This window comes from Fukomys damarensis, unplaced genomic scaffold (genome assembly GCF_012274545.1).
Source record: "Fukomys damarensis isolate Sample0158 unplaced genomic scaffold, DMR_v1.0_HiC HiC_scaffold_16, whole genome shotgun sequence".
Classification (NCBI taxonomy): domain Eukaryota; kingdom Metazoa; phylum Chordata; class Mammalia; order Rodentia; family Bathyergidae; genus Fukomys; species Fukomys damarensis.
Genome location: NW_022900928.1, coordinates 88729840 through 88740630, shown reverse-complemented (window position 1 = coordinate 88740630; position 10791 = coordinate 88729840). Strand labels below are relative to the sequence as shown.

General features: G+C 47.6%; 2 protein-coding genes across 5 annotated transcripts in view; one reads left to right on the top strand and one right to left on the bottom strand.

The window, feature by feature from the left end:
• Positions 1–535: 535 nt before the first annotated feature.
• Positions 536–8780, bottom strand: Tmem176b (transmembrane protein 176B). Of its 3 annotated transcripts, none has more exons than XM_019209503.2 (8): positions 8617–8694; positions 6048–6177; positions 5696–5904; positions 2625–2735; positions 2211–2267; positions 1757–1984; positions 1272–1391; positions 536–889 (listed from the first exon to the last, which is right to left on the bottom strand). In XM_019209503.2, exons 3-8 carry the CDS (start codon positions 5897–5899, stop codon positions 797–799), a joined length of 813 nt encoding a protein of 270 aa, XP_019065048.1. In that variant the 5' UTR covers positions 5900–5904; positions 6048–6177; positions 8617–8694; the 3' UTR covers positions 536–796. The 3 variants fall into 3 exon arrangements, with proteins under 3 accessions (XP_019065048.1, XP_019065047.1, XP_010635882.1); XM_019209502.2 differs by having other exon boundaries at positions 6053–6177; XM_010637580.3 differs by lacking the exon at positions 6048–6177 and having other exon boundaries at positions 538–889; positions 8617–8780.
• A 240-nt stretch (positions 8781–9020) lies between these two features.
• The window catches only part of Tmem176a (transmembrane protein 176A), a 4291-nt gene continuing 2520 nt past the window's right edge, over positions 9021–10791 (top strand). The window contains exons 1-3 of one of the 2 annotated variants that reach the window (XM_010637585.3): positions 9021–9164; positions 9520–9727; positions 10077–10187. In XM_010637585.3, coding sequence (XP_010635887.1) covers positions 9530–9727; positions 10077–10187 — 309 coding nt within the window. In that variant the 5' untranslated portion in view covers positions 9021–9164; positions 9520–9529. Of the gene's footprint in view, positions 9165–9498; positions 9728–10076; positions 10188–10791 lie in introns of both variants that reach the window. The other variant, XM_010637584.3, reaches the window with a different exon arrangement.

Sequence of the window (10791 nt, the reverse complement as noted above, 5' to 3'; positions counted from 1 at the left end):
CAAAGGGGAATTATTTTTCCTGGTTTTTTTTTCTGTTTAATCAGCATTAGGGAAAATGTGACAATATCTCTTCCTAGAACAGAGGACACCAGAGGGGAACAGTGGGTGAGGAAGCAGGAAGAGCAGAAGGAGGACTGCACAGCGGCTGTGGCAGAGGCAAGCGTGAGGTTGGTTGTGGGTGGGGATTGCCAAGTTTGGAGCTCAAGTTTTCCTGACTGATGGTTTGTGGGCTCCTGACTCTAACACCAAGGAAACCACACTTATCGTACAAGGGAAGGCTGTTTCTAGCACAAGACTTGTGTAAATAAAGGGAAAGCCCATCTCCAAAGGGGAATTATTTTTCCTGTTTTTTTTTTTTTTCTGTTTAATGAGCATTAGGGGGGGATTGCCAAGTTTGGAGCTCAAGTTTTCCTGACTGATGGTTTGTGGGCTCCTGACTCTAACACCAAGGAAACCACACTTATCGTACAAGGGAAGGCTGTTTCTAGCACAAGACTTGTGTAAATAAAGGGAAAGCCCATCTCCAAAGGGGAATTATTTTTCCTGTTTTTTTTTTTTTTCTGTTTAATGAGCATTAGGGAAAATGTGACAATATCTCTTCCTGGAACAGAGGACACCAGAGGGGAACAGTGGGTGAGGAAGCAGGAAGAGAAGAAGGAGGACTGCACAGCGGCTGTGGCAGAGGCAAGCGTGAGGCGTGGGGCCAGGAGAGGTCCTGGGGACAGTTCTGTCATCGCATGGGCCCGGAGCTGCTTTGACAGGAACACGGAGGAACCTAGGCAGGGTCTTCAGCTGCTCACAGGTTTATGACAGTCAGGGTCTCCTCCTTGGAGGTAGAAGGGGTCACTGGATTCACCCTCAGGAGCTTCTGATTTGACTCTTCCTCATCCTGAAAAAAGGGGAGGGGCACCAATGAGAGAGAAAAAATGAGAGAAGACTTTGCTTCACAGAACCTGAAACCAGGAAAGGCAAGAAGCGGGGAAAGGAAAAGACCACAGAAATAGAGCTCCAGTGAGAAAAGGCAAGGTGGCAGAGAAGGGGGACTTAGACAGGTGTGTGGAACAGAGTGAAGGAGACAACAGGGAATTAGAGAAAGGGAAGATGTGGTGAAACACAGGGCAGCACACATGATGGAGCTGCATTCCCCAGCATTCTGACAGCAGCTGGGCCTGACTTCTGATAAGAAGCTCCAGGCTCCAAGGCCCCTCCCTGTTCCCACACTTTTCCCTGCCCAGACCCACACTCTCCCACACAACTCCTTGACAACTCACTAGGAACTCAGAGCTTTGACCACGCTTGCTCTGAAGATGCAATCCCAGGGAAGCCAAAGACACGATGACATTCAGGATACAGACAACTGTGAGCAGGATACAGAATCCCAGGAAGAGGTGCTGGAGATAAAGGAGGAAAAAAAACAGTCAGGAGTCAGTGCCTCTGAGTCTGCGTACACTGCACGTGCCTACCTTGGGCAATAAAGGTGATACCATCCTGGGGCAGGGCAGCCCTGATCCGGCCTGGCAGCTTCCCATTCTTACCTATTCAAATGCTCATGATGCCCCCCACCTTGTTGCCATGCCAGCAGTAGCAGGAGCCACTAGAAGAAGCTATTGTAATCTGAGAAGTGCCTGCTGTTTAAATTAAAATCTCCTAAACAAAGACCTAGGGCGAGTGCAGGGAGCCGATGCCTCTGCCCTCCAATGCCCTTGGGAGAAAGGGATATGAAGGGTCCCAGGAAGACTGGACTCTTCCTTCTCACCAGGGTCATTTTCATTGATGATCTACAACGCTCTGTCCTCCAGTATGAGTTGTCATCCCTCCATCTGTAAGCAGTGGTTGTGGTGACAGGGACTAGCCCATTACAGACGGAGTTGAACTTCTTGTAGTTTAAGTCGTCTGTTTGCCAGATTAAGCTCCTCACACAAAAGACAGTGGCAGCCACAGAAGCAGCAGTGCCAGCCAGGGTGAGCAGACCTGACACAGAGCCCTAGAAGAGAGAGATTCAAGATGCAGCTTCCGTTCATCATTGGCAGAGCCGCGTGGGTGCCACCCTCAAATCTGTCTCTTCTTCCCAGCTCCTAGAAACCCTCTCAATCCTCCAGGATCTGAGGACATTGGGAACCAAAGTATAGAAGACAGAGACTGAGTGGAAAAACTATACATAGGAGGGATTTGAAAGACAGGGTCTGGGGGAGAGGGTGCCCAAGACTCACTGAAAGTTTGCCCCGGTGTTTCTCATGGACAATGGTCCCAGCTCCTGCGGCAATTGCCTGGAAAGAGAAGACACTTAAAAAAGTGATTTGCTCTCCTAATTGATCTCCTATCACCCTTCCACCCATAGCTCCCAAAAGAGCCAAATGGAAGCAGGATTCAAGAGACTAGCAAAGAAACCTCACATATGAACAGAACTTCAGTTATACTGCCCCATCCACTGGAACCTTGTGAAAGAAGAAGTAGACAGATTAGGGTTTGTCCCAGCCCAGAGGTGGCTACCTCATGGAAAAGGGAGCATGTGAACTCTGGGATTTTAGTGGCTTTCTCCAAGCATCTACCTACAGCCAAAGGAACTTTTTGCTTGTCCGTCACCACCTGCCTGCCACTGAGCTCCCAGCCCATCCCTTACTCACCACAGACCCTGCCCAGAAGGCACAGCCCAAGACACGCAGCTCAGTCCTGGGCCCAAAGTAGAGACTCACTCCAAGAGTACAGCTCACAACCCCCAGCAGTATCTGCGACACCTGCAAGATAGGATGAAAATCAACAGCCCAGCTCCTACCTCTTTTTCCTCTCCCCCCACCTTCCTGCACCTCTGATTCCAGAAGATTCTGTTTCCTTACTAGCCATTGAGCTGCACTGGCCTGGTTCTCCCTTTATCCCTCTTACAGGCTTGGCTGTTTATCCTTTGTTACTTTTTTTTTCCTAAAAGAAATACTTTATGATGATCCCACCAGATAGTTTCCATTTTTTTCTCCTCACCTTCCCTTAGGAATGTCATCATTTTGTCCCAATCCTTCATTTACCCTCTGCTTCCAGCTCTGATACCTCTCTTCAGGTTCAAATATATAATTCTGAGGTCTCTGTAGTAGACACAATGATATGTCTTTGGCACCCCCCCTTTCCAACAAAGAGTCCCCTTGTCTTTCAGCTGAGAAAAGATGTGATGTCCCCAAGCCGCTGACTGAGGAAGACTGTGGCTCAAGAATCACGGCGTCCCATTGTGCAACTGTGGTAATGGACAGTCTGCTGGGGACCCCCAGCCCTATCCTGCTCCCTCTCTTTTCATCAATAAATCATTTGCACCCCTAATTCTCACTCAGGGTCTGCCTCCTGGAAAACTCTGCTCACATAGGCCCCTGGATACCCTCTGAGATTTGTGATTTTTTAAGTTCTCTTTCCCAACTCCCAGAGCCCCAATCTGCTGGTCATCCACACTCCAAACCTCTGCACGTTCTTGGGTTTATCTCTTCTCTTACACTCCAAACCCATTCACTCCCGAGTCATGGCGACACCATTAACAAAGGATTTCCACTCCTGCTTTCCCTTACCACTTTGGCTCCATCTACACAAGCACAGACGTTTCACATTTCCCATCTGGACACCTCCAGCCGTGAAGCAGCTGGAGCCCAGCTTCCTGCTTGGAATCTATGCCCTCCTGCCACAGACACTGACTCAGGACAGACTCCTCCAGGGCTTCCTTACTCAGCCCTGAGCCGCTTTCTCTTACTCTGTAGTGTTACAAACTTGCCCAATGCTCTCCAGCCTCTTTGCCTTTCCTCCTGCCACTTGTGTGAACTGCAATTGCTGTTCTTTTATCCCTGACCACTGTCTGCCTTAATCCATTCCTTCAACAGGGTCCATCTCAAACACCAACTTCTGCCCACCATGGATGTCAGGTGTGATACTTTACATCACCTGATCTACCCTGAATTCTACTTATTCTGTGCTACCATTTTGGAGGGAAATGGAACACTTTTCAGGGTAGTCTGACTGGAAGGGCCTAGCATACTGCCTGGCACCAGCAGCCTTGGTTTCCATGGGTTCAACCAAACCCTTTAATTAACAGAGATTCTTCCACCTCTACACCACACAGGTTGATCATTCCTTTCCATCCAAGCTCTGCAGGCAAAGTTCCAAAAATTTCCCCCAAATATGATGTCAATCCCTGTGGGGATTCAACCCACTTTCCCTTCTGCATCCTATTAAAGAAGAGGATTTATAGGAAAACTCAAGCGCTTTGAGATAACAATGTTGAATGAAATAAATCAGATACATGAGCTTCAATGTCACATGGTTTCTCTTATTTGAGAAATGCAGAGTATAAATAAATTAAAGAGCAAAATAAAAGATGATAAGAAACAGGGAGATCGATCTTTTGCAACTGGGAAGTAGGCCGTGTGGTGGAGGGATGGAGGCGGGAGAGAAAGGGAAGGGGCCTCAAAAAAAATTAAAATGTGTTATTATTTGTACTGGCTCCCCGCTATAAATGTAATCATTATAGACTGTAAACATGTACTAACAAAGGTAAAAAAATTTAAATTTCTTTTAAATGAAAAGAAGTGTTCCTTTTTGCCCACAGCCCCTCAAGCACTTATTAGTGGTTGATTTGCTGATAACAGCCATTCTTTGTGGAGTGAAATGGAATCGCAGAGTTGTTTTGATTTGATCTCTTGAATGACGGGTTTCTACTTCTTCATCTGAGAAGTGTCTTTTCATTTCTGATGCCTGTTTTTGGACTAGGTCTTTAAATTTGAGGGTTCTGATTTTTTTTTGTTTTAGTTCTTTATATATTCTATATAGTAGTCCTTTGAGGAATAGCTGGCAAATTTTTTTTCCCATGCTGTGGGTTGTCTCTTCACTCTGTTGGTGGTTTTTCTTGCTGTACAAATGCTTTTTAATAACATGAGATCATAGGGCTAGGGATTTAGCTCAGTGGCACTGTGATTGCCTCACAAGTGCAAGGTCCAAAAGGTACAAAAAGAAAACTAAATTAAAGGTAGAGACTCCATTTGATCCATCTATTCCCTCTGTTGGTATCTTCCTGAAATAATGAAAAGCATCATACCACAGCAATGCATGCACACCCATGTTTATAGCAGCACAGTTTGTAATAGCTTATCTTGGAAACAACCCAAATGCCCATCAACTGACAAATGGATAAAGATGTGTGTGGTTTGTTTTTACACACTGGAGTACTACTCTGCCATAAAGAAGATGAGCTTGAGACATTTCTAGCTAAATGGGTGGACCTTGAGACCATACTCTTAAGTGAAATAAATCAGACACACTGTTTAAATGCCACATTGTTTCTCTGGTATGAGAAGCTTAAAGTAGAAATAAGGACTAAAATATATAATAGATATTGGGAAATGGGAAGAAAATGTTCAAATGGGAAGAGGAACAAGGGAGGGAGGAGGGAGAAAGTAAGGAAGGGGCAAGAAAAAAGTGAAAATAGAAGGAAAAATGGAAACAAAGCTTTTGTATATAGGGAGGGGAGGGGAGTTCGAAGGAAAAGGAAGTGGGAAAGAAAGAGGCAGGACATATCATGTACAGGTGCAAATTCCCTGTGATGAGTGTTACCATTAAGTATGTCTGACATGTACCAATAAATGTTTTGCTATTAAAAAGAAAAGAAAAGGAGGGTTCCACCCTCTGTGTCACCTCACTAGCTGCCCCCCAACCACCAACAGCCCACCCTTACCCCTAGAACCAGCTGCTCCTTATTTGTCCTGGCCTTGGAAGGCCCAGAGTCCCGAGGGCGAGAAAGAAACTGCTTCAGGGATCCCACTGCCTTCAGCAGCTGTGTCAGAGCTGACTGCTGGTGGATGTGGATATTGATGTGCGTGGGCTGGGAGGACACAGAGGCCACACTGACTCCATTGACAGTCACCATGTTTTGGGACATCCTGCCTGCAGTGGAGAAGATGGACAGAGTTAATGAAGTCTAGGGAGCGGGTAAGATAAAAAGGAGTACCGCGGGGCTGAGAGAGGAGACAGTCTCCTTGTCATGGTCCAAAGGGTCTTCCCAGTGCTGACATCAATGGCACAATGACCTTACTTCAGGGTGCAAATCCAGATTCCATCTAGAGCTTTTCATCTCACGAGTGCTTGGATGCCTTCCCAGAATGATGTGATACAGTCTGTCTAGGGTCCAGAGTGGGGAGAAGACAGCTCTCCTGCTGTCTGCCCAAAAGATGTACACATCAAAAAAGAAAAACTTGCATAAATATTTTAATACTCAATTTACTAGACATCACGAGATCAATACGAGTTCCCTTTGATCTCTACAATTACAAGAGATGCTCAAAGTGGTGTCCACGAGCTTCCAGACATTTCTTAGTACAGCAAACTGCTAAAGTGTGCGTATATTTTTTGGTGGACTCTGTATATATATTACACATAATTCTCTCCCTAGTTAAAAAACTTCAGAAGATATTAAAGGGACACTAATATGATCAATTTCTTACATATCCTCCAATGACATTTTTGTGCACAAAAGATTTCTTCTTGCCCACAAGATTTCTTCTTGCCCACAAATGGCAGCATGCCACACATGCTACTCTGCACAGCACTGCAGTAGCAGAGCCACTTGTTTCATTAGCCCAGCATCATTCCGTAAAAAGACCTCTTTATTCATGTGTGTAACTGCATTTTTTCCAGTATGTGAATCTATCATAATTTATTTAACCGATACCCTAACAGACATTTAGCCAACTTTAATCTATTTTATGCCATACAATGCTCCATTTTAAATGCTCATCTCAATAAGTTTTGACAAACTACAGTTACAATCAAGACATAGGATATTACTATGTTGTAAATATTTCCTAAGGGTTCACCACAGAGAATCCCCCAACTGGGCATAGGTGACTATCGATCTGCCTGCTCTAACTAGTTCAACATAGTTTCAATCCGTAGTTCTCTCATTAGGAATGAAGTCAATCATCTTTTCACATGTTAAAAGACATGTTTATTTCTATTTTCTTTTCTTAAGCTCTCCTTGCCTATCCTACATCCTTCCTCTTTTATTTTGTTCCTTGTAGAAGTACTTCATATCATCAAAGAATTACCATCTATGACATGAGTTCTAAATATTTCTTTACAACTATGATTTATATTTTGACTTTGTTTGAGTTTTTGTCCAGTTTCACTTTAAGGAGTAGTTATGCTTAGGAAAGTTCTCTCTTATTGATGCTAGAAAGGTTTTATTTCCCACTCTAAAAGGACTTCCCCACTTCAAGATTTTAACAGTTCACCCATGTTTTCTTCTACATGGTTTCATGCTGTTTTCATTTTTAGTATCAATCCCTCTGGAATTCCTGTTATAATCCGGAAGATACGGATCACAGTTGCTCTCATTCAAAGAGCAAATCTCGGCAAGATCACTTCCACTTGTGACAGATGTCTCCTTTCACTGACTTAAATGCTCTCCTGAGCAAACAGAAGGCTCCTACAGGAATTTCAGTCTGCTGCAGGATTTTTGTTCTGCCCATTTGTATGTCTGTGGGGAGTGACGCGGCAGTACTACAGTTTGGGTTAGTGTTGAATTTAATATCTAACTGGGCTGCTTCTTGACTCCCTTGTACTTTTTTTTTCCAGAATTGCTATGGCCATTTTTGCTAGATTACTTTTCCACATACACTTGAGAATCAACTTCCCTGGCTCCAACAGACATCCTACAGGGACAATTCCAATGTGCATCCTGACCTAAGTATCACCGTTTAAACCCAATATTAATAACTATTCTGGGAACAGTGCAGAGTTCTCGCCTTTGAGAGTTTGGTGACCACCAAAGGATCTGATCACTCATGACAAAGCTACAGCAGGTGAGTGACTCAGATTGAGAAGGGTCTCCCCAGTGCCCCACAGTGAAAAATAAATAAATAAATAAATAAATAAAAGATAACTATTCTAATAGCGTTTGCCCTTTGCCTTCTGCCTACCTTTCAGAGCAGTCTTGCTCTTTCACCTATCTGGCCTCCTTTGCGTTTGAAGATCAGGCAAAATTTTGACAAGTCTGCAGAAGATTCATACCCAGTGGGCCCAGCAAAGGGACTCCAGCCCCAGATTCCCAATCTTCCCTCGGGGGCCCAGGAGCCATCTGAAAGGCGGGGTCTTCCAGGGGTGTACTTTGAGCCCCAGTTCCCCCAGACACCCTAGGCAACACTTCCCTGCCCCACTCTACCCCCATGGCTCCCAAGACCAGGATCTGAAACCAAGAGCAGTCCTGCCCTGCCTCCACTCTAATCCAGGCTTGGTCCAGCTGTCCTGGACACTTGGCTTTGTCCCTCTTCCCAGGGCTGGAGCTGGAGAAAGAGCACTCTCTGCCATCCCAAGCTACAGCCATGCCACCTCAGGGGTCCGGCCCAAAGGAGCCACATCCATCCCCACCCAGAGTGTAGGCTGGGGAAGGCGGGCTAGGCCTCCTCTGAGCCCCAACCCCCCATTGTAGGGTTGCAGCTCCTATTCAGCCCATTTCTCCTTCCCTAGAGTCCTACAGGAGGGAAAAATGGAGGAAGAAGGGCATCCTGTACCCAGAAGGGCATAGGCTTGGAGTCTCTGGTCCACACTCAGAGAGGCTCCTGAAAAAGGGCCTCCTGGGTGGTGGGGGCTCTGCCTCACCTGCTGTCCTCGGGGAGCCAGAGCAGAGCAGGTCTGGGAGGAGCTGACTTGGAGCCAAGGACTGGCAGCTTGGAGGGAGGAGAGCAGGGAAAAGGGATGGTGAGAAGAGGTGCAGCCTGGCTTCCTCATTTCCCAGCAGACAGCTAAGACCAAGGGGCCTCTCTAGGGGGGGTTCCATGGTGAGCAGATGATTAGGCCAGCTCATGAGTGCACGCACGCACACATACACATGCACACTCACTCACATCTACTCAGACAACATGCACAGCAAAGACCCACACTTGCTAGGAAAGCCTGGCCAGTTGATTATATACCTGATACCCCCACAATCCAACCTCCTCCTTCCTCTCCACTTCCGCAGCACCCATGGACCCCCCTATGGCTGGAAAACCCTAGAGGAGCCCCTCTGCCTCGCTGTTTTATGAGGAGGGTGAAAGTCTGGTCACCCCTCAACCTCCCTTCCCTCTGGCTATCAGCTTCCTCTTCTAGCCAGGCTACGCTCCCTCTGCTGGCTTCTCTTCACTCATCCCGCCCTCCCAGAAGAGCAGGTGAGGCAGCCCCTTCCCCAGGGACCTCCTTGCCACAGCTGCCAATAGAAGCGCTACAGGGAGCCAGGGGGCTGTGGGAGGGGTTCTGGTTATGGGGTCACAGGGCTCTGGAGAGAAGAGACAAGAAGAGTCAGGGTCAGTGGTGGGGGTGAAGAGGGGATGTGTGTGGGCACTGCTCAACCCAGACACTGGGGTCTGAGAGGACCAAGAGGGGCACAAAGCAGACCTGGACTGATATGGAAGCCCCAGCAGGGACAGACAGCTCTGGGACCAGGAGCCCCACGGCCCCTGAATCCCAAATTCTGATGAACTTGAGTTCACTTTGCGTCCCCAGTCTTCCCTTGTCCTCCCTCAGACGGACTTCCATGGACTCGGGGACTGTAGACAGTGGCAAGATGGCCTCCGAGGGCCCGCAGCCTACCCACATCAATGTGCACATTCACCAGGAGTCAGCACTGGCCAAACTCCTGCTGACCGGATGCTCCCTGCTACGGCTCCCAGCCACAACCACCAGCTCCACCAGCCAGACCTTGGGCAGCAGCCGACTGCTGGTGGCCTCTTGGGTGAGGGGTTGCTTGCCTCACGGGACCAGGGAGGGACTCCTCATTCCTCTTGTCTGGCCGAGGGAAGGCTCCTCTTCTTGCTCCACCAGGCTCTCCAAGAAGAACAGTGACTCAGTGTGATCTTCTTATTAGAAACTGATTTTTGCTGCCTTCTCAGTGCCTGCTGAGCTAAAGGGGCAAAAAAGCTCGCTCTCTCTCTCTCTCTCTCTCTCTCTTTCAATCTCTCTCCCCTCCAATCAGTATATCCAGAGTGTAGCAGCTTCTCAAAGCCACCCTAAGACCCCAGGGGCCAAGGAGCTTCCTCTGAGCTCTGGCATCCAGGCTGGCTCCTAGCTCCTGCATCTTTCAGGTTGTACAGATCGTGCTGGGGCTCCTGAGTGGGGTGCTGGGAGGATTCCTCTACATCCTCAAGTGCTACAGACTGTGCTCCTCGGGAGCTGCCATCTGGACTGGGGCTGTGGTGAGTGTGGCAGCTGACAGTCAGCCACCTGTTAGAGGGGACAGGGACCTTGCCCTCAATATTGCCTGGTCATCACAACCATCAGTGTGGTGCTGCAGAATGTTAGCAGCCAAAGAGACACTAATGATGCAGGCCATACCTCTGTTTGTATAGACAAGAAAACAGCCAAGGACTGCAGCCTGTCCAAAGCCACAGGATCAACTCTTTTGTCCCCTGGCTGGAGCTCCCCTAGCCCCAGACTGGCTACCATTCCCCACTGTCAATAGCAGTCACCACCTAGGATCTGAGGACCCATTCACCTCCAGATACTGCCTGGGGGTGGGGGACGACAATGTGCTGGAGAGGAAATGTCACCTCCCAGTTCTCCCCTTGTCCTCTGCATATCCCATGATGTGCAGATGAGTGCAGATGAGTACATGAATACTTGCTCATGGTGGGACTGGGGAACCCTTAGACACACGCACAATCTCAGAACAGTGAAACATGTCCACCTGTATTGAATGAAGAGACAAAAGGTGGGCCGGGGATTTAGCTCAGAGGTTCGGTGGCCTGCCTTGCAAGTGCAAGGACCTGAGTTCAATCTCCAGTACAAAAAAAAAAAAAA

Excerpts from the sequence above, each read along its gene's own strand:
- Tmem176b (XM_010637580.3), bottom strand. The coding sequence starts at position 5,899 with ATGTCCCAAAACATGGTGACTGTCAATGGAGTCAGTGTGGCCTCTGTG. Across the intron at positions 2,268-2,624 it reads CCTTCTGGGCAGGGTCTGTG|GCAATTGCCGCAGGAGCTGG; the intron begins GTGAGTAAGGGA and ends TTCTCTTTCCAG. Across the intron at positions 1,985-2,210 it reads AACACCGGGGCAAACTTTCA|GGCTCTGTGTCAGGTCTGCT; the intron begins GTGAGTCTTGGG and ends TCTCTCTTCTAG.